A 22,674-nucleotide genomic window follows, 5' to 3' on the forward strand; every position below is an offset into this window, starting at 1 on the left:
AAAATTGTGCAGGACTGCTTGTATCGCACATGATATAACAGACACTATCAAACACTCTGCAGGACTGCTTGTATTGCACAAGATATCACACACAAGTAAACACTCTCTAGGACTGCTTGTATCAAAAATGATATCACACACAAGTAAACACTCTGCTTGTATCGCTTGCACATAATATCACTTAAGTAAACGCACTGCAGGACTGCTTGTAGTGCGCATGATATCACACACAAGTAAACGCACTGCCGGACTGTTTGCATTGCACCTGATATCACACACACAATCAAACACTCTGTAGGACTGCTTGTATCGCAGATGATATCACAAACCAGTATACACTTTGCAGTACTGCTTGTATCGCACATTACACCACACACAAGTAATCACATTGCAGGACTGTTTGTATCGCACATGATATCACACGCAAGTAAACGCACTGCAGGACCGCTTGTAGTGCACATGATATCACACACACAGTCAAACTTTGTGTAGGACTGCTTGTATCGCACATGATATCACAAACAGGTATACACTTTGCAGGACTGCTTGTATCGCACATAACATCACACACAACTAAACACACTGCAGGACTGTTTGTATCGCACATGATATCACACACAAGTAAACGCACTGCAGGACCGCTTGTAGTGCACAAGATATCACACACACAATCAAACACTCTGTGGGACTGCCTGTATCGCAAATGATATCACACACAAGTACACACTCTGCAGGACTGCTAGTATTGCACATGATATCACACACAAGTAAACACTCTGCAGGACTGTTTGTATCACACATGATATCGCACACAAGTAAACATTCTGCAGGACTGCTTGTATTGCACATTATATCACACTCAAGTAAACACTCTGCTTGTATCGCACATGATATCACACACAAGTAAACACGCTGCAGTACTGCTTGTATCACACATGATATCACACACACGAAAAACATTGCAAGACTGCTTGTATCGCACATGATATAACACAGAAGTAAACACTCTTCAGGACTGCATGTATCGCACATGATATCCCACACAAGTAAAAAACATTGCAAGATTGCTTGTATTGCACATGATATCACACATTTTACATGCAAGCCCATGTCATCAGATACATGTTTTTTGAAGATATTTGAACGATATCGGACATCAAAACGGAATAATCAGGTCATACTTTTTTCTCCAATTGAACCGCAGCTCTCCAGCGTCAGCAGCACTCGTGTTGCCAAATGTTTGCTATCAGTGGTAGTATGGGGCTGCACATTGACTACTCTAAAGTGTCCTTCTTTGAAAGGAGGAATATAATGTATTTTTTTTTATCCTACTCAGTCCAAAAATCACTAAGTCAGAATGCAGGTTAGTGTGGTCTTCCTGTATCGTCTTGTGATATCACCACATGGTCTTCCACTCCTGGCTGTCTGTGTGTTTGGGATGCTAACGTGCTAACGCTCCAGTCGCCAGGGGCGCCGTTGGAACCGCCTGTGGCGCAGGAAGTGTCGAGTGGCGGTGAAGTCTGTGATCTTCTACTGGATGGTCATCGTCTTGGTCTTCCTCAACACGCTCACCATCGCCTCCGAGCACCACCAGCAAGCCCAATGGCTCACTCGCCTTCAAGGTGCTCCACCTCTTTAGATCCTTCCAAAATAGGCTTCCCTACACATTTTAATACACTTTTTTTTTTACACACCAATTGTTTGAAACCAGACCAAATTGACCTCTTTATTGATCCTCTGCTCCTCCTACTTATAGCACACGCACACACACACAGACACACAGACACACACACACACGCACACACGCACACACACACACACACACACACACACTTATACAACTTTGAGGGATTGTCCTGCGGGGAGGCAGGGCAGGGGGATGAGGATGGTGCTCCAATCCTCCTGTTTTGTCCCCTGTTCGTCCACCCCTCAATCTTAGCTGCATATTAGACACTTAGGGTATTGGGTTTGCGTTTGGGGGGCTCGGCTTGGTTGGGAGGGGTGCGCGGCCAGACCTGTTGGGCTTGGGGGAGGAGATCGGCTGGTTCTCAGTGGGCAGTGGGTGCCGGGACTTGATCGCTGTCCCGCCGGCCTGTGTATGGATTTGTTGGTGTATATACAGTATGTGTGTGTGTGTGTGTGCTTATTTTTGAATGTGTGTGCGTGTGTGTAAATGTGTGTGCATGTATGGGTATATACAAACCCCGTTTCCATATGAGTTGGGAAATTGTGTTAGATGTAAATATAAACGGAATACAATGATTTGCAAATAATTTTCAACCCATATTCAATTGAATGCACTACAAAGACAAGATATTTGATGTTCAAACTCATAAACTTTTCTTTTTTTTTTGCAAATAATAATTAACTTAGAATTTCATGGCTGCAACACGTGCCAAAGTAGTTGGGAAAGGGCATGTTCACCACTGTGTTACATCACTTTTTCTTTTAACAATACTCAATAAATGATTGGGAACTGAGGAAACTAATTGTTGAAGCTTTGAAAGTGGAATTCTTTCCCATTCTGGTTTTATGTAGAGCTTCAGTCGTTCAACAGTCCGGGGTCTCCGCTGTCGTATTTTACGCTTCATAATGCGCCACACATTGTCGATGAGAGACAGGTCTGGACTGCAGGCGGACCAGGAAAGTACCCGCACATTTTTTTTTCGAAGCCACGCTGTTGTAACACGTGCTGAATGTGGCTTGGCATTGTCTTGCTGAAATAAGCAGGGGCGTCCATGAAAAAGACGGCGCTTAGATGGCAGCATATGTTGTTCCAAAACCTGTATGTACCTTTCAGCATTAATGGTGCCTTCACAGATGTGTAAGTTACCCATGCCTTGGGCGCTAATACACCCCCATATCATCAAAGATGCTGGCTTTTGAACTTTGCGTCGATAACAGTCTGGATAGTTCGCTTCCTCTTTGGTCCGGATGACACGATGTCGAATATTTCCAAAAACAATTTGAAATGTGGACTCGTCAGACCACAGAACACTTTTCCACTTTGTATCAGTCCATCTTAGATGATCTCGGGCCCAGAGAATCCGGCGGCATTTCTGGATGTTGTTGATAAATGGCTTTCGCTTTGCATAGCAGAGCTTTAACTTGCACTTACAGATGTGGCGACAAACTGTATTTAGTGACAGTGGTTTTCTGAAGTGTTCCTGAGCCCATGTGGTGATATCCTTTAGAGATTGATGTCAGTTTTTGATACAGTGCCGTCTGAGGGATCGAAGGTCACGGTCATTCAATGTTGGTTTCCGGCCATGCCGCTTACGTGGAGTGATTTCTCCAGATTCTCTGAACCTTTTGATGATATTATGGACCGTAGATGTTGAAATCCCTAAATTTCTTGCAATTGCACTTTGAGAAACGTTGTTCTTAAACTGTTTGACTATTTGCTCATGCAGTTGTGGACAAAGGGGTGTACCTCGCCCCATCCTTTCTTGTGAAAGACTGAGCATTTTTTGGGAAGCTGTTTTTATACCCAATCATGGCACCCACCTGTTCCCAATTAGCCTGTTCACCTGTGGGATGTTCCAAATAAGTGTTTGATGAGCATTCCTCAACTTTATCAGTATTTATTGCCACCTTTCCCAACTTCTTTGTCACGTGTTGCTGGCATCAAATTGTAAAGTTAATGATTATTTGCAAAAAAATAAAAAATATTTATCAGTTTGAACATCAAATATGTTGTCTTTGTAGCATATTCAACTGAATATGGGTTGAAAATGATTTGCATATCATTGTATTCCGTTTATATTTACATCTAACGCAATTTCCCAACTCATATGGAAACGGGGTATATATATATATATATATATATATATATATATATATATATATATGTCTTAATAAGGTTATCCAAAAAATAGTGCTCGATACCGTAGTAGAGCGCAATATATGTATGTGTGGGAAAAAAATCACAAGACTATTTCATCTCTACAGGCCTGTTTCATGAGGGGGGGTACCCTCAATCATCAGGAGATTTTAATGGGAGCATTCACATACCATGGTTTATATAGGGCACAGAGTGGGTGGGTACAGGCTGGCGTAGGGGCGTGGTGATTGGCTCATGTGTTACCTAGGAGGTGTTTCCGTCTGTGGCGGCATGCTGTTACAATTTCGCTGCGCTTGTTGAGGGATGACAGGTCTGGACGGTAAATAATAAACAGTTTCTCTTTCAAGCATAGGTTGCGTCTTTTATTACCACTATTGTAAGGTGTGCTGGATGCAAGAATTTGCCATGTTATTGAATATTCAACATTATTGTCTTTGAGGTCCCAAATGTGTTTGCTGAGTTCTGTGGTATTCCGCAGGTTTTGGTTCCTGAAAGAAGCCTTGTGATTGTTCCATCTGGTTTTGAATTCTCCCTCGGTTAATCCTACATATGTGTCGGATGTGTTAATGTCCTTGCGTATTACCTTAGATTGGTAGACAACTGATGTTTGTAAGCACCCCCCGTTGAGAGGGCAATCAGGTTTCTTTCGACAGTTACAGCCTTTGTTGGTTTTGGAGTCGCTCTGTCCGGGGGCCGACGGCTCATTTGCAATTGTTTTGTTGTGGTTTGAGATGATTTGTCGTATATTGTTCATACAGCTGTAGCTCAATTTAATGTTGTTCTTGTTGAATACTTTTCTTAGGGTGTTGTCTTTGGGAAAGTGTTTGTCAATCAGATTGAGGAATTTGTGTCCAATGTTAGTTGAGACGTTTTTGCTGTATGGGGGGTTGTACCAGATGATGTCGTTTCGTTTTCTGTTCTTTTTTGGCTGGTTTCCTGGCGTGGGTTCATAGGTGAGGGTGAAATTGTATCCGCTTTCATCAAGGGCTTTATGGTACGGGGGGGTTGCTTGGTCAAATTCAGCTTTGCTAGATGACAGCATCGATAGCCTTTTATTAATTCCGGTAGGTATTCTTTTCGTGGTGGTGGGTGGGTGGTTGCTGTCATGGTGCACGTATTGGAGTGTTGTGTTGGGTTTCGTGAATGGTTGGTAGCTGTTATTTCTCAGGTTGAAAGTGACGTCAAGGAAGTTGACGGTTTGCTTGTTGGCTTCAATCGTGATCCCTAGGCCGTTCTCTTTGAAAATTTGGCATATGCGCTTCTTGGTATTCTCGCTGCTCCTTGGCGAGGCGCGACACACTGCCAGTCCGTCATCACGGTAAATACCAAGGTTCAGATTGAGGCTAGCGAGCTGGGAGAGGAGGAAACTCCCAACGAGTTCACACGTTTCTGCTCCGTCAAAACTTCCCATAGTGACGTCAAATGTTGCATTGTTCTTTTTTTCGCCATGGTGTACTGTTGTGGATGAGAATGGAGTTTTTTGCGTGGATGATGATGTTTCTTTCGTTGCCTGTGATTGAGTCTTCCCCTCAGACTACGACTCAATCACAGGCAATGAAAGAAACAAAACCAGATGGAACAATCACAAGGCTTCTTTCAGGAACCAAAACCTGCGGAATACCACAGAACTCAGCAAACACATTTGGGACCTCAAAGACAATAATGTTGAATATTCAATAACATGGCAAATTCTTGCATCCAGCACACCTTACAATAGTGGTAATAAAAGATGCAACCTATGCTTGAAAGAGAAACTGTTTATTATTTACCGTCCAGACCTGTCATCCCTCAACAAGCGCAGCGAAATTGTAACAGCATGCCGCCACAGACGGAAACACCTCCTAGGTAACACATGAGCCAATCACCACGCCCCTACGCCAGCCTGTACCCACCCACTCTGTGCCCTATATAAACCATGGTATGTGAATGCTCCCATTAAAATCTCCTGATGATTGAGGGTACCCCCCCTCATGAAACAGGCCTGTAGAGATGAAATAGTCTTGTGATTTTTTCCCCACACATACATATATATATATATATATATATATATATATATATATATATATATATATATATATATATATATATATATACATGTATATCAGTCAATCAATCAATCAATGTTTATTTATATAGCCCTAAATCACAAAAGTCTCAAAGGGCTGTACAAGCCACAACGACATCCTCGGTACAGAGCCCACATAAGGGACGTCGATGTGAATGACTATGAGAAATCGCATTATTATTATTATTATTATTATTATTTTTATTTGTATTTCAAATTTTTTGTCACTATTATTATTATTATTATTTATTTTTTATATTTTTAAATATTTTATCATTATTATTATATTTTTTAAATGCTCCCCTCCCTCAGGGGGAGGATTCGACAGGGCTGTTGCTGGTTGTTCCATCTTCATCTTTGGGGTCCCTGCGGGTCGGGTGGGTGGTTCCCGTGGCCCCGTGCTGGGTGGTCCTGCGGCAGCCGACTTTACTGGGGTGGCCTGAGGCGGGCTGCGTCGTGCTCTCCGGGGGTGGGGGTTGGGCTGTTGGTGGCCCGGTTGCTGGTGAGGTGGGGGCGGTCTTCCCGTCCGGTTTGGGGGAGTCTCTGGGCCCCTCGGGTGGGTCGTCCAGCCTTTCTGCCCGTGGGGGGTGTGGTCTCTCGCTGGCTTGGGGGCTGGCTGTCCCCTGCTTCTCCAGTGACTTGTCCTCTGCCGGCCGCGTCATTCTACGGCCTGCTGCTGGCTCTTCCGGGCGGCACGGTGGGCAGGGTTCTGGGGTACCTGTCGCTGGCCAGCCTGGCTGCGTGGGGCCGGTGGTCCCTGGTTCCCTGGGCGCCACACCTGCTGTTTTGGGTTGGGCTTTCTGGGTGGATGGGGCCGTACTCTGGCTCCCACACACACTGGGAGTAAAATATATTGTACATACAAATAGACATATATATACTCACATACACACAGTTATTCATACATACTGTATATACCGTACATACATACGCTTTCAGCATTAATGGTGCCTTCACAGATGTGTAAGTTACCCATGTCTTGGGCACTAATAAGCCCCCATACCATCACACATGCTGCCTTTTACACTTTGACCCTAGAACAGTCCGGATGGTTCGTTTCCTCTTTGATCCACAGTTTCCAAAAACATTTTGAAATGTGGACTCGTCAGACCACAGAAGACTTTTCCACTTTGCATCAGTCCATCTTAGATGAACTCGGGCCCAGCGAAGAGTTTCTGGGTGTTGTTGATAAATGTCTTTGACTTTGCATAGTAGAGTTTTAACTTGGATTTACAGATGTAGCGACCAACTGTAGTTACTGGCAGTGGTTTTCTGAAGTGTTCCTGAGCCCATGTGGTAATGTCCTTTACACACTGATGTGGCTTTTTGATGCAGTACAGCCTGAGGGATCCAAGGTGCGTAATTTCATGGTTTACGTGCAGTGATTTCTCCAGATTCTCTGAACCTTTTGATGATATTACGGAGCTTAGATGGTGAAATCCCTAAATTCCTTGCAATAGCTGGTTGAGAAATGTTGTTCTTAAACAATTTGCTCAGGCATTTGTTGACAAAGTGGTGACCCTCGCCCCATCCTTCTTTGTGAATGAGTGAGCATTTCATGGAAGCTGCTTTTATACTCAATCATGGCACCCACCTGTTCCCAATTAGCCTGTTCACCTGTGGGATGTTCCAAATAAGTCTTTGATGAGCATTCCTCAACTTTCTCACTCTTTGCCACTTGTGCCAGCTTTTTTGAAACATGTTGCAGGCATCAAATTCCAAATGAGCTAATATTTGCAAAAAAATAACAAAGTTTCTCAGTGTGAACATGAAATATCTTGTCTTTGCAGTCTATTCAATTGAATATAAGTTGAAAAGGATTTGCAAATCATTGTATTCTCTTTTTATTTACCATTTACACAACGTGACAACTTCACTGCTTTTGTACTTTTGTATATATGTATATATATATATATATATATATATATATATATATGCTGCAACTACAGTTTACGCTGGTACACCCCCCGCCACCCCCCGCCACCCCGTAAAAGACAAGCGGTAGAAAAATGGATGGATGGATGTATATACTCTATCTATCTATCTATCTATCTATCTATCGAAAATAAATAAATAAATAAATAAATAAATAAATAATCTTGCAAATGGGGTTGAACAAAAGAAGAAGAAGAATGTTTGTGTCTGCTCATTTGACCTCCAAGTCAAGCTTGTTGTTGTCGCCCAGACGGCGCCAACAAAGTCCTGCTGGCCATGTTCACGCTGGAGATGCTGGTGAAGATGTACAGTTTGGGGCTGCAGGCCTACTTGGTGTCTCTGTTCAACCGCTTCGACTGCTTCGTGGTGTGCGGCGGGCTGGTGGAGACCATCCTGGTGGAGCTGGCCATCATGTCTCCGCTCGGCATCTCCGTCTTCCGCTGCGTCCGCCTCCTGAGGATCTTCAAGGTCACGCGGTGAGATGACTTGTCATGCTGGGCACAAGTTGACATTGGAATCCAAAGTTGTGATCAGGTTCCTGTGGCCCTCATGTGCTGACTTGTTGCTAAGCAGATCTGTGTCTGACTCCAGACTTGTTTGTCTTTAGCCACTGGGCGTCTCTGAGCAACCTGGTGGCCTCGTTGCTCAACTCTATGAAGTCCATTGCCTCCTTGCTGCTGCTCCTCTTCCTCTTCATCATCATCTTCTCCCTGCTGGGCATGCAGCTCTTTGGTGGAAAATTCAACTTTGACCAGACCGTCACCAAACGCAGCACCTTTGACAACTTCCCCCAGGCTCTCCTCACCGTCTTCCAGGTCTGTCAACTACTTCTATATCTACTCCAGTATGTGCGCTAGCAAGACCAAGATCACCTCCAAAGGAACTGCACTATCGTTAACACAGAGGAACTACTTTTAGAGAGCTAGCTATTTTATACTGCTATATTGACATATTGAGCTGCTGCATCACCTCTGAGATGGTGAAAGTTAATTCTGGATTATACTCTCACCTGGATAGTAGAAGGTTGTGGACATAAACCCACAAATTGGTCAACTTTGACATCCAATTTAGACCCGGAGATGGACATAATCTGACAAATTGGTAAATTTTGACATCCAATTTAGACCCGGAGATGGACATTAACTGACAAATTGGTCAATTTTGACATCTAATTTAGACCCGGAGATGGACATAAATCCACAAATTGGTCAATTTTGACATCCAATTTAGACCTTGAGATGGACATAAACCCACAAGTTGATCAACTTTGACATCCAATTTAGACCCGGAGATGGACATAAATCCACAAATTGGTAAATTTTGACATCCAATTTAGACCTTGAGATGGACATAAATCTACAAATTGGTCAAATTTGACATCCAATTTAGACCTTGAGATGGACATAATCTGACAAATTGGTCAATTTTGACATCCAATTTAGACCCTGAGATGGACATAATCTGACAAATTGGCAAATTTTGACATCCAATTTAGACCTGGAAATGGACATAATCTGACGAATTGGTGAATTTTGACATCCAATTTAGACCTTGAGATGGACATAAATCTACAAATTGGTCAAATTTGACATCCAATTTAGACCTTGAGATGGACATAATCTGACAAATTGGTCAATTTTGACATCCAATTTAGACCTTGAGATGGACATAATCTGACAAATTGGTCAACTTTGACATCCAATTTAGACCCTGAGATGGACATAAACTGACAAATTAGGCAGTTTTGACATCCAATTTAGACCCAGAGACACATAAACCCACAAATTGATCAATTTTTGACATACAATTTGGACCCGGAGATGGACATAATCTGACAAATTGGTGAATTTTGACATCCAATTTAGACCCGAAGATGGACATAATATGACAAATTGGTCAACTTTGACATCCAATTTAGACCCGGAGATGGACATAAAATGACAAATTGGTGAATTTTGACATCCAATTTAGACCCGGAGATGGACATAATCTGACAAATTGGTCAATTTTGACATCCAATTTAGACTCGGAGATGGACATAATCTGACAAATTGGTGAATTTTGACATCCAATTTGGACCCGGAGATGGACAAAATCTGACAAATTGGTGAATTTTGACATCCAATTGAGACCCGGAGGTGGACATAATCTGACAAATTGGTGAATTGTGACATCCAATTTAGACCCGGAGATGGACATAATCTGACAAATTGGTCAATTTTGACATCCAATTTAGACCCGGAGATGGACGTAATCTGACAATTTGGTGAATTTTGAATTCCAATTTAGACCCGGAGATGGCCATAATCTGACAAATTTGTAAATTTTGACGTTCAATTTAGACCCAGAGATGGCTATAATCTGACAAATTGGTCCACTTTGACTCAATTTAGACCCCGAGATGGCCAGAAAGACACGAACAGACGCAGTAACATTTTCTTTCATCCAACATGAGGATTCTGAATAACTTTTGATACAAATACATCATCAATCTTTATCCCAGTGAGAGCAGACATTGTACAGTGAGTGATTGTTTTATGTTCATCAATCAGTCAAAGTTTATTTATATAGTCCTTAATCAGGAGTTCCTCAAAGAGCTTCACAAGCCACAACCACATCCCATGATTAGAACCCACATCGGGGCAAGGAAAAACTCCAAAAACTTAACTTGGGAAAAAGAAGAAACCTTGGGAAGGGAACACATGTGTGGGGACCCCTCCTTGGTGACCGGTTTAAATGGATGTGGAGTATGGACAGTTATTCATTTATTCATGATCACTTGAGAGTCCAGTCCATCTATAAACCAGCAGAGGGTCCTGGGAGATCTTCTTCCATGTCATGGGGGAGTGGTCCACACCGGGTCATGACTTAGTAGAACAGCTAGCACTTCCTCCAGACTGGTACGTCTCCAGGGATTATCCATAGCCACCTGCCAACCTCTTCATGTGGGAGAAGGGGACAGGCCAGAAAAGAGAAGCAGCAGATCAACTGGTCTAAAAAAGGGATCTATTTAAAGGCTAGAGTATCCAAATGAGTTTTAAGATGTAGTAGTGATATTAATAACGTTACGTTTATTTTGTGTAATGTGCCTTAAATCATTCTGACTATATCTATGATGGAGATCTTCAGATTGTTTGCATGGTGCTGCGTCATAATTTGCCACCTCAGTAGAATGCATGTTCACCTCTGGCACAGTCACTGCAGAAAAAACATGATGTGAGTTGTGTATTATTCTAGGAGAAATGCTATGTGTGCAGGGATTTTCCAGCCTGGCGCTAGCTACTTCTATCTTAACTGACTCCTCACCCGGACTAACAGACACTGTAATTGAACTGAAAGCACAGACTGGGACATGTTCAAGGCAGTCACCACCGATAATTATAACACATGTGTGGAGGAGTATGCAGAGTCTGTGTCTGCATACATTCAGAAGTGCATGTAGGATGTTAGTGTGATCAAGAGCATCCCCACACAGGCCAACGAGAAACCCTGGATGAACAGTGAGGTATGTGCAATGCTGAAGGCTCTGAACAAGGCTTTTAAGTCTGGCGACATGGTAGCACTACAAACAGCCAGAGCTAACCTGAACCGTGCCATTAGGGTTGCAAAGCGTGCTCACAGTCAGAAAGTGCAGGACTTCTTCAAGAACCCCACGAACACTAGACAAATGTGGCACGACATACAGGTCATCACGGACTATAAAGCTGCCCTCCGTCCCTGTGACAACAGCATCAGCTTCCTAAATGACCTAAACAACTACTTTGCGAGGTTTGAGGCACTTAACACCACTCCGGCGAGGAAATCCATCCCTCGCCCTGATGAGCAGCCGATCAACCTGGACACAGCGGATGTCCGGAAAACCCTGAAGAGAGTGAACCCCCGGAAAGCAGCGGGACCTGATGACATCCCGTGCAAGGTGCTTAAGGGATGTGCAGACCAGCTGGCTGGGGTTCTCACAGACATCTTCAACATCTCGATGACACAGGCTGTGGTACCATCATGTTTTAAGACGGCCACAATCATTCCAGTGCCTAAAAAACCCACAATCTCCTCCCTCAATGATTATCGCCCCGTAGCACTAACCCCCATCATAATGAAGTGCTTCAAGAGGCTGGTAAAGGAATACATTGTCTCCGGACCTCCCCCCACATTCGACCCATACCAGTTCACTTATCGCCCTAACCGCTCCACAGAAGACGCCATCTCATCTGCACTCCACCTGACCTTAGAACATTTGGAAGGAAAGGATACACACGTGCGGATGTTGTTTCTGGACTTCAGCTCGACATTCAACACCATCATCCCGCAGCACTTGGTGAGCAAACTGGCCCCCCCTTGGATTCAGTACCCCCCTATGCAACTGGCTGCTTGACTTCCTTACAGACAGACCTCAGTCTGTGAGAGTGGGCAACAACACCTCAAGTGCCATCTCCCTGAGCACCGGCTCCCCCCAGGGCTGCGTCCTGAGTCCGCTGCTGTTCACATTGATGACCCATGACTGCTGCGCCAGGTCCACTACTAACCACATTGTGAAGTATGCGGACGACACAACAGTAGTGGGCCTCATCCGTGACAACAACGACATGGACTACAGGGAGTAGGTGAAACATCTGGTTGACTGGTGCAGAACCAACAACCTGGTCCTGAACGTCGACAAGACCAAGGAGATCATCGTTGACTTCAGGAAGCACCAGTCCACTCTTCATCAACGGCACAGCGGTGGAGATGGTAAGCAGCACCAAGTTCCTGGGGGTGCAGATAACTGACAATATGACCTGGTCCCTACACACCCAGAGCTCTTATAAAAAGAGCTCAGCAGCGCATGCACTTTTTGCGTCGGATGAAAAGAGCACAGCTCCCGCCCCCCATTCTCACCACATTCTACAGAGGCACTATAGAGAGCCTGCTGACCAACAGCATCTCTGTCTGGACTGGAGCCTGCAGTGCCTCAGACTGGAAGTCTCTCCAGAGTGTGGTGAGGACTGCAGAAAAGATCATAAGGACTCCTCTTCCTCCTATCCAGGAGATCGCAAAAAGCCGCTGCCTGACCAGGGCTCAGAAAATCTGCAGAGACTCCTCCCACCCCCACCAAGGACTATTTTCACTGCTGGACTCTAGAAAGAGGTTCCGCAGCCTCCGTAGCAGAACATCTAGGTTCTGTAACAGCTTCTTCCCTCAGGCCGTAAGACTCTTGAACGCATCATAATTATCCCCTCAAATCCCCCCCAAAATGGATCAACTCTCTGGAATATAAAGACAATATAATATACATCCATAAACCTGGATGCATATGCAAAAGTGCAATATATTTATCTGTACAGTAATCTATTTATTTATATCTGCAACTTATTGCTTTTTAATCCTGCACTACCATGAGCTAATGCAACGAAATTTCGTTCTTATCTGTACTGTAAAGTTCAAATTTGAATGACAATAAAAAGGAAGTCTAAGTCTAAGTCTAATTGCCTGTGACCGGGCTTGCTCTAGTGTAGTCAGTCAAGTGTGACTCAAACAATAATCTATGTTCCTTGGCAGAGTGATTGCTCCTTCCTGGTTAGGGTGAAGGCCGTCCCTCATTAGCAGGCCCGGTTTGCCCAAGAAAGAGGACCAATTATCAATAAATGTTAATCCCTGTTGTCTACAAAAAATAGCCAACCACTTGTTAAGCGAGACTAATCTGCTATATCTCTCATCATTGCCTCTCGCAGGCAGGGAGCCAGAGACAAGTACTCCATGCCTGGACATCTTTCTAGCCAGATTACAAGTCCTAGCTCAAGTCTCTGACTGTCTCATCCTAGTGTCATTGGAGCCGACGTGTACAACTATATTTGTGTAGCTAGTGGTGCGATTAGCCTGTCGTATGTGTTTACTAGGCCTGTTGCGAGTTAGCTCCCTAAGACTAGCTTCAATGTCAGGTGTTCTGGTCCCGGGAATACATAAATTATGACTGGTTTGCTAAACTGTATGTTCCGGGGGATGGAGTCCCCTATGACTAAGGTGTGGTGTAGGACTAGCTAAAGGGCTACATTTATTATGGGTCTTGTTCGGTTCACCGTGGCTTGTTGGCCGCTTAGGGCTTGTTGTGCGCGCGACCAGTCTTCCTCTCAGGGAATCGAACACACACTGGTCACTCCCAAGTTCTTTTGGATGACATATATGTTGAGTAAAAAGGACCACCGAGACAGAGTAGTATTTGGCCAAGTTTTACTAAAGCTTTAGGAGACCAGCCTTCACAACGCAACAATAGCATCAGCAAGCGAGGTCTAAACTCAAACAAAGAGTCAGTTTATGTAGAGCGGAAACAGCCCCTCCAGCCCCAAACCAAATGCAGCTGCTACTTCAAAAGAGATAAGGAACTTGCCAAAACAGCTGACAAACAGGAGCCCTTCAGACAAAACAAAGTGTTTACTAGCGGAAATAAGATAAAAGCAAGGAGGTCATGATCTAATACTAACTGCTTTAAACATAACTGGATTAAGAAAGAGCACTTAAAAATATCTCATTCTGCAAACTGGGCTAGTTAGCTGAATATGGCTAATGCTAATGCTATAGTTAGCAAGTTACTCTGCTCTAACTGGCGGACACGGTTCTCTAGTAGGGCCAACCTATCCATGAGAAGAACACAAAGCCGTACTCAGGTTTTTACCTTCACTGAGCCCACTTCTGGCTGTCTTTGTATCGGGGCTAGCTTAGTAGCTATCTTAGTAGCTAGCTAGCTGAAAGTGACGCAATGAAAAAAAAAGTGTTTTGTCAGACGACAGAATGTGTTTGAGCAGGGCCAAGGAGACCCAACTAGAAAGCTAGCACTTAGAATGTTTTCCTTGGTCAGATCCTGACGGGAGAGGACTGGAACATGGTCATGTACGACGGCATCATGGCCTACGGTGGTCCCGCCTCCTCGGGAATGGTGGTCTGCATTTACTTCATCATCCTCTTCGTCTGCGGCAACTGTATCCTGACACCAACCTGGGAGTATTGATACTGAGATATTGATCAGGGAATATTGGTCCTCAAGTCACGTGACCAGACATCCTGCTCAACGTCTTCTTGGCCATCGCCGTGGACAACCTGGCCGACGCCCAGAGCCTCAACACGGCCCAGGAGGAGGAGGAGGAGGCCAGGAAGAGGAGGAAGCAGTAGGAGCATGATCACCATTACTATTACTAATCACTGATCATGTTGCATATATCTAGTAATAACATATCATATATCAAGTAATAACATGATCATATAGCAAGTAATAACATGATAATATTGTAATATTTCATATATGAAGTAATAACATGATAATACTGTAATATTTCATATATGAAGTAATAACATGGTAATACTGTAATATTTCATATATGAAGTAATAACATGATAATACTGTAATATTTCATATATGAAGTAATAACATGATAATAATGTAATATTTAATATATGAAGTAATATGATTGTATTGTAATATTTCATATATGAAGTAATAACATGATAGTACTGTAATATTTCATATATGAAGTAATAACATGATAATACTGTAATATTTCATATATCAAGTAATAACATGATAATACTGTAATATTTCATATATCAAGTAATAACATGATAATACTGTAATATTTCATATATCAAGTAATAACATGATCATATTTCATATATGAAGTAATAACATGGTCATATTGCAGGGAGTTCATCATGCTGCACACAGTGGAAGCAACACAAGACATGAAGGTACACACAGCACTTGTATCACCTGACTTAGTCTTTTTAATTATCTTCATGACATGATTTAGTCTTTTTTATCATCGTCATCACATGATTTAATCTTTTTTTCATCGTCATCACATGATTTAATCTTTTTTCATCATCTTCATCACATGATTTAGTCTTTTTCATCATCTTCATCACATGATTTAGTCTTTTTCATCATCTTCATTACATGATTTAGTCTTTTTTCATCATCTTCATCACACGATTTGGTCTTTTTTATCATCTTCATCACACGATTTAGTCTTTTTTTATCATTTTCATCACACGATTTAGTCTTATTTTATTATCTTCATCACACGATTTTGTCTTTTTTATCATCTTCATCAAATGATTTTGTATTTTTTTTCATCATCTGCATCACACAAATTGGTCTTTTCTATAGTCTTCATCAAACAATTGAGTCTTTTTTTATCATCTTCATCACACTATGTAGTCTTTTTTTCATCATCTTCATAACTGTCATGACTTGGTCCTGGGGTTTAGTTTTTCTGGGATGCAATGGAAAGTTGGCTCGGATGAGACAGGAATGAAGGAACATTTTTTATTTAAAGACTATAAATACAAAACAAGGAAGTAAACAAAAAGCGCGCACAATGGCGGAGAACAAACTATGAAACCAAATGTAACCTGTATGTTACTTCAATAAAGCACTGTACAAGTACTAAATAAAACAGTGAATGATATGTCTGGGCTAGATCAGAAGAAACTAAATTCAGCTCTAGGAATGGAGAGTAATAAAGACTGAACACAGGATTTATGTTTAAGTGGTACCAAATTATATTAAAGAATAATAGGAAAAATAACAAACAACATTAAACATGTAAATTCAAATGGCCATTCACATATACATCAATTCACACAACGTTCAGTTATTTACAACATCAGTATACGTGATTTAGTCCTTGTTTTTTACCAACGATGGTATGAGCGCAACACAAATTCATAGTACCGTATTTTCCGCACTATAAGGCGCACCGGATTATTAGCCGCACCTTCTATGAATTACATATTTCATAATTTTGTCCACCAATAAGCCGCCCCGGACTATAAGCCGCGCCTACGCTGCGCTAAAGTGAATGTCAAAAAAACGCTGCGCTAAAGTGAATGTCAAAAAAACAGTCAGATAGTTCAGTCAAACTTTAATAATATATTGAAAACCAGCGTTCTAACAACTCTGTCCCAAAATGTACAAATGTGCAATCACAAACATAGTAAAATTCAAAATGGTGTAGAGCAATAGCAACATAATGTTGCTCGAACGTTAATGTCACAACACACAAAATAAACATAGCGCTCACTTTCTGAAGTTATTCTTCATTCGTACCGGTAAATCCTTCGAATTCTTCGTCTTCGGTGTCCGAATTGAAAAGTTGCGCAAGCGTGGGTTCCAAAATGGCCGGCTCCGTCTCTTCGAAGTCATCGGAGTCAGTGTCGCTGTTGTTGTCCAGTAGTTCTGTGAATCCTGCCTTCCGGAAAGCTCGGACCACAGTTGTGACCGAAATATCTGCCCAGGCATTTACGATCCACTGGCAAATGTTGGCGTATGTCGTCCGGCGCTGTCTGCCCGTCTTAGTGAAGGTGTGTTCGCCTTCGGTCATCCATTGTTCCCACGCCGTTCGCAGTCGTGATTTGAATGCCCTGTTGACACCAATATCCAGCGGTTGGACTTCTTTGGTTAATCCACCCGGAATGACGGCGAGTGTTGTATTTGTGTGCTTCACTTGTTTTTTGACACCATCTGTGATGTGGGCGCGCATAGAGTCGTATATCAACATGGACGGAGCTGCGTGAAAAAAGCCACCCGGCCTCTTCGCGTAAACTTCCCTTAACCACTCGCTCATCTTTTCTTCATCCATCCATCCCTTCGAGTTAGCTTTTATGATGACGCCGGCTGGAAAGGTCTCTTTTGGCAAGGTCTTCCTTTTGAATATCACCATGGGAGGAAGTTTCTGGCCATTAGCATGGCAAGCTAGAACCACAGTGAAGGACGACTTCTCATTCCCTGTGGTGCGAATATTCACCGTACGTGCTCCCGTTGTATCAACAGTGCGGTTCACAGGAATATCAAAAGTCAGTGGAACCTCGTCCATGTTGATAATGTTCTCTGGCCGGATCTTTTTTTCCGCTATCTTCTTTTTACAATATGCACGGAAAGTAGCCAGCTTTTCTTTAAAGTCGTTAGGCAGTTGCTGTGAAATAGTGGTCCGTGTGCGGATGGAGAGATTGCGTCTTTTCATAAACCGGAAACACCAAGAAGCACCACCTTTAAAATCATCCAGGTGAAGTTCGCTTGCTAGCGTTGTTGCCTTCATTCGAATAGTGATGGTGCTGACACTTCTGCTTGCTGCTCTCTGCTCAACAACCCACTGTTCGAGTTCGTCCTCCAACTGTTGCCATCGTGCTTTGTTCCCTCGGAAACTCTGTTTTGTCTTCTTTACCTGGCGCAGGTCATCTTCTTGCTTCCTCCACCTACGCACCATTGATTCATTTATGTTATATTCTCTTGCTGCTGCTCTATTTCCGTGTTCTTCGGCATGACTTATTGCCTTAAGTTTAAATTCTGCGTTATAAGCGTGTCGCTTAGTAGGAGCCATTTTGTAGTCTGGTCTTTACAGATGTAAACACACAAAGGAAATGAAACGAAATATCCGCGCGCTTCTTTTTCTTCCGGGGGCGGGCGGTAGCGCTTCCTGTTCTATGGGGGCGGGTGCTTACCTTGGCGGTTGCTTGCGTAGAAGAAGAAGCGCTTCCTGTTCTACCGGGAAAAAAGATGGCGGCTGTTTACCGAAGTTGCGAGATCGAAACTTTATGAAAATGAATCGTAATAAAGCGCACCGGGTTATAAGGCGCACTGTTAGCTTTTGAGAAAATTTGTGGTTTTTAGGTGCGCCTTATAGTGCGGAAAATACGGTACATTAAACAGCCCCGCAAAGTCCACGTTGTGGTGGCAGTGTCCAGAGGGGTTTTAGTGAAGGGACGGGGGAAAGGTGAAGGTTCAGGAGGACCGCAATGAACTTGTTGCGTTTTGGCAAAAAGAAGGGAAAAACAGAGGGCGGCTGCTAAGAAGCCTCCTACCAGCCCGGGGTTCAGTTGGGTGGATTCAGTTCAAGTAGTTCGGTTCCAGGCATAAAGCTTCAGACTCTAGTTCAGGGGCTCTAAGCTCGCCATCCAACCTGGCCTGTATAAAAGGGCCGGACCAGTCAAGTTTCCAGTGCGCACACAAAAAATACATTCAAATACTAAATACTAAATAATACTACTGTATTCAAATAGCAAAGTATATTCCTTAATATTGTACAATAAATAGTTCATACATCTAATTAGAATAAATATAATAATTGTTATATCGAAATATTCATTTCTCTAAAAAGGTATCAAAATGTAAACACTGCATCCACAAATAGAGTGCTAGCAGACACAGTGGTTGACTGGACTGCTTCATAAAGTGCCTTGGATGCATAGCACTGATAACTATCAAAGCTAGTAAGACAAACCAAGAACATTCAGACAATTGTTGACAGTGATAACATTTCATTCATTGGGTTTAACTATATTCAGAGAAACCGGGCATATAAGTAGATGCTAACCGCTCCATTCAAAACGAATGCAGCGGCTAGGCTACGTAAAGCTACACAAATGCAACTCACCAATTCCGCAGATAAATCACTCTCAAACACTCCCGCGGACGACCCACGGCTCCGGTAGTCGGCTCCTGCAGTTCGACATCATTACATTTTAGTTTAGAAGGCTGATTTAATAATTAAAGCGTAAAACCGAGTCACATACCTGCAGCAACCTCACACAGTGTGTTCCTCTCGCTCTCACCGGTAGCAGCTGACTTCCGGGTTTTATGCTGTCTGACAGCCGCGTTAAGTCACGTGACCGCGTGACGTAATGACGCACGCAAGTCACGTGACCGCGTGACGTAATGACGCACGCAAGAACAGCTTAGACGACGAAAAATAAATAGAAAGGATATTTAAATGGGGTTTTGTCACCCGGGTTACACAAACACTTGCACAAAGGCAAAAACTATGAACAACAAAAAACACTAACTGTGGCTTAATAAACAAAAACTTACTTGTCATGGAACCGGCATGAAAAAGAGCAGCAAGGATCATAAGGGTGTGGAGAGTGTGCAGAAGCATAAATATGGGGATGTCACCAGAAAGACAAACTGAAAACACTGAACTTAAATACTACAGACATGATTAACGAAAACAGGTGCGTGACTCAAAACGTGAAACAGGTGCGTGACGTGACAGGTGAAAACTAATGGGTTGCTATGGTGATAAACAAGAGTGCACAATGAGTTCAAACGTGGAACAGGTGAAACTAATGGGTAATCATGGAAACAAGACAAGGGAGTGAAAAGCCAGAAACTAAAGAGTCTAATAACTAAACAAAACATGACTAAGACAAAACATGATTACACAGACATGACAGAATCCCTCCTTACGGACAGATCCCAGATGTCCAAGAAAAAAACTTAACAAGAGTCATGGGAGGGCGGGAGGGGGACATGGCGGTGGGTCGCCAGCCCAAGTGGCCCCGAATCCATCGAGGCATAGTCATGTGGCGGCGGCGAGTGGAACGCCGCTGCAGCAGGCGAGGTGGGCGACCCGGGACGGGACACATCCGTGGCCGACTGGGAGGTGGGCGCACTTAGCGTGGCGGGCGACCAGGTAGCGGCCATATCCGTGGCCGACGAGGAGACAAGCGCGACGTCATCTTGGCAGGCGTGGAAGCTCGGCATGGCGCGTCAGGCAGCGGGTCTTGGTCTTGGCGTGGGTCTTGGTCTTGTCGTGGATCTTGGTCTTGGTCTAGGCGTGGGTCTTGGTCTTGGTCTTGGCATGGCGGGTCTTGATCTTGGTCTTGGCATGGCGGGTCTTGGTCTTGTTCTTGGTCTTGGCATGGCGGGTCTTGGTCTTGGTCTTGGTCTTGGCATGGCGGGTCTTGGTCTTGGCATGGCGGGTCTTGGTCTTGGTCTTGGCATGGCGGGTCTTAGTCTTGGCTTAAATCTTGGTCTTGGCATGGCGGGTCTTGGTCTTGGCATGGCGGGTCTTGGTCTTGGTCTTGGCATGGCGGGTCTTGGTCTTGGTCTTGGCATGGCGGGCCTTGGTCTTGGTCTTGGCATGGCGGGTCTTGGTCTTGGCATGGCGGGTCTTGGTCTTGGCATGGCGGGTCTTGGTCTTGGCATGGCGGGTCTTGGTCTTGGTCTTGGTCTTGGCATGGCGGGTCTTGGTCTTGGTCTTGGCATGGCGGGTCTTGGTCTTGGCATGGCGGGTCTTGGTCTTGGCTTAAATCTTGGTCTTGGTCTTGGCATGGCGGGTCTTGGTCTTGGCTTAAATCTTGGTCTTGGCATGGCGGTGCTTGGTCTTGGCATGGCGGGTCTTGGTCTTGGCATGGCGGGTCTTGGTCTTGGCATGGCGGGTCTTGGTCTTGGTCTTGGCATGGTGGGTCTTGGTCTTGGTCTTGGCATGGCGGGTCTTGGTCTTAGTCTTGGCATGGCGGGTCTTGGTCTTGGCGTGGAGGGTCTTGGTCTTGGTCTTGGCGTGGAGGGTCTTGGTCTTGGCGTGGAGGGTCTTGGTCTTGGCATGGATCTTGGTCTTGGCGTGGGTCTTGGCATGGCGGGTCTTGGTCTTGGTTTGGGTCTTGGCGTCGTGGAGCTGCGACTGTCGGCACTTGACGTGGAGCTGGTACCGGAGCCTGCCGTGGAACTTGGCGTGGTGGGTCTTGGCGTGGTGCAGCGACAGGTGCTAGCCGTGGTGCAGCGACAGGTGCTAGCCGTGGTGCTGCGACAGGTGCTAGCCGTGGTGCTGCGACAGGTGCTAGCCGTGGAGCTGCGACAGGTGCTAGCCGTGGAGCTGCGACAGGTGCTAGCCGTGGAGCTAGCCTTGGAGCAGCTAGCCGTGGTGCTAGCCTTGGAGCAGCTAGCCGTGGTTATAGCCGTGGTGCTGCTACTGGTGCAGGTGGAGGTGGCCTAGCTGGGGGTTGCGGCTTGGCATGGCGAAAGACCGGTGGTGGTGGCCGAGCTGGAGGCTGTGGCTTGGCAGGTCGGAAGACTGGTGGTGGCGGCCGTGCTGGAGGCTGTGGCTTGACATGGTGATGCTGAGCCACCCCACCAACACAGCTCCCGACCCCAGCCCCCCCCTCAAGGGGCGGATACCAGACGCGCTCCCTGCGGTCTGGAACTCTCTCTAGGGGCGGGCGGAGGGAGGTCAGGGGGGGGACAGAAACTTCCCCTGTAAATTGTCCAAAATGTTTTTTTGTATCTGTGATTTTGTAGGTGAAAAAATATTTTTTTGTGACTTGGGTGTGGCTTGAGTCCTGGGGGGGCGAGGAATCAAAAGAAAAATAATTCAGAAAAAAAAATTCCTGGTTTTTGACGTCATCAGGGCGAAGCCAGGCTGGCTGCTGCTTGCTTCCGCCCGGAGGGGGAGGGGCATGTGGGAGCGGCGTGTCCTGCAGGCTCGCAGAAGTTCTTCCTGGCGTCCCTCGCCTTTGGAGGCGCTTCCGTGGCTGAGGTGACGCAGCGTCGTCCTGGGACCAAATGAAGTCTCTATACTCCATCGAGGAGTAGCGCCGCGTTTCATCCTCCATCGCGCACAGGACCGCCCAAGAAGCCTCGTCCAAAATGTCCAACTTTAGTGCAGAAAAACTGTTTTGCTGGTGACATACTGTCATGACTTGGTCCTGGGGTTTAGTTTTTCTGGGATGCAACGGAAAGTTGGCTCGGGCGAGACGGGAATGAAGGAACATTTTTTATTTAAAGACTATAAATACAAAACAAGGAAGTAAACAAAAAGCGCGCACAATGGCGGAGAACAAACTATGAAACCAAACACTTGCACAAAGGCAAAAACTATGAACAACAAAAAACACTAACTGTGGCTTAATAAACAAAAACTTACTTGTCATGGAACCGGCATGAAAAAAGAGCAGCAAGGATCATAAGGGTGTGGAGAGTGTGCAGAAGCATAAATATGGGGATGTCACCAGAAAGACAAACTGAAAACACTGAACTTAAATACTACAGACATGATTAACAGAAACAGGTGCGTGACTCAAAACGTGA

The 22,674-nt window shown here is 44.5% G+C and overlaps 1 protein-coding gene across 2 annotated transcripts in view; it reads left to right on the plus strand.

Annotated features, from left to right (window-relative positions):
- LOC133622687 (voltage-dependent L-type calcium channel subunit alpha-1D-like) overlaps nucleotides 1-22,674 on the plus strand; it is a 195,977-nt gene that overhangs the window by 40,735 nt on the left and 132,568 nt on the right. For both annotated transcript variants that reach the window (XM_072915911.1, XM_072915910.1), the window contains exons 9-14: nucleotides 1,462-1,622; nucleotides 8,095-8,320; nucleotides 8,452-8,659; nucleotides 14,674-14,794; nucleotides 14,872-14,980; nucleotides 15,512-15,557. In XM_072915911.1, the coding sequence (XP_072772012.1) occupies nucleotides 1,462-1,622; nucleotides 8,095-8,320; nucleotides 8,452-8,659; nucleotides 14,674-14,794; nucleotides 14,872-14,980; nucleotides 15,512-15,557 (871 nt within the window). The remainder of the gene's footprint in view (nucleotides 1-1,461; nucleotides 1,623-8,094; nucleotides 8,321-8,451; nucleotides 8,660-14,673; nucleotides 14,795-14,871; nucleotides 14,981-15,511; nucleotides 15,558-22,674) is intronic.

Source organism: Nerophis lumbriciformis, linkage group LG23, assembly GCF_033978685.3.
Source record: "Nerophis lumbriciformis linkage group LG23, RoL_Nlum_v2.1, whole genome shotgun sequence".
Lineage (NCBI taxonomy): Eukaryota > Metazoa > Chordata > Actinopteri > Syngnathiformes > Syngnathidae > Nerophis > Nerophis lumbriciformis.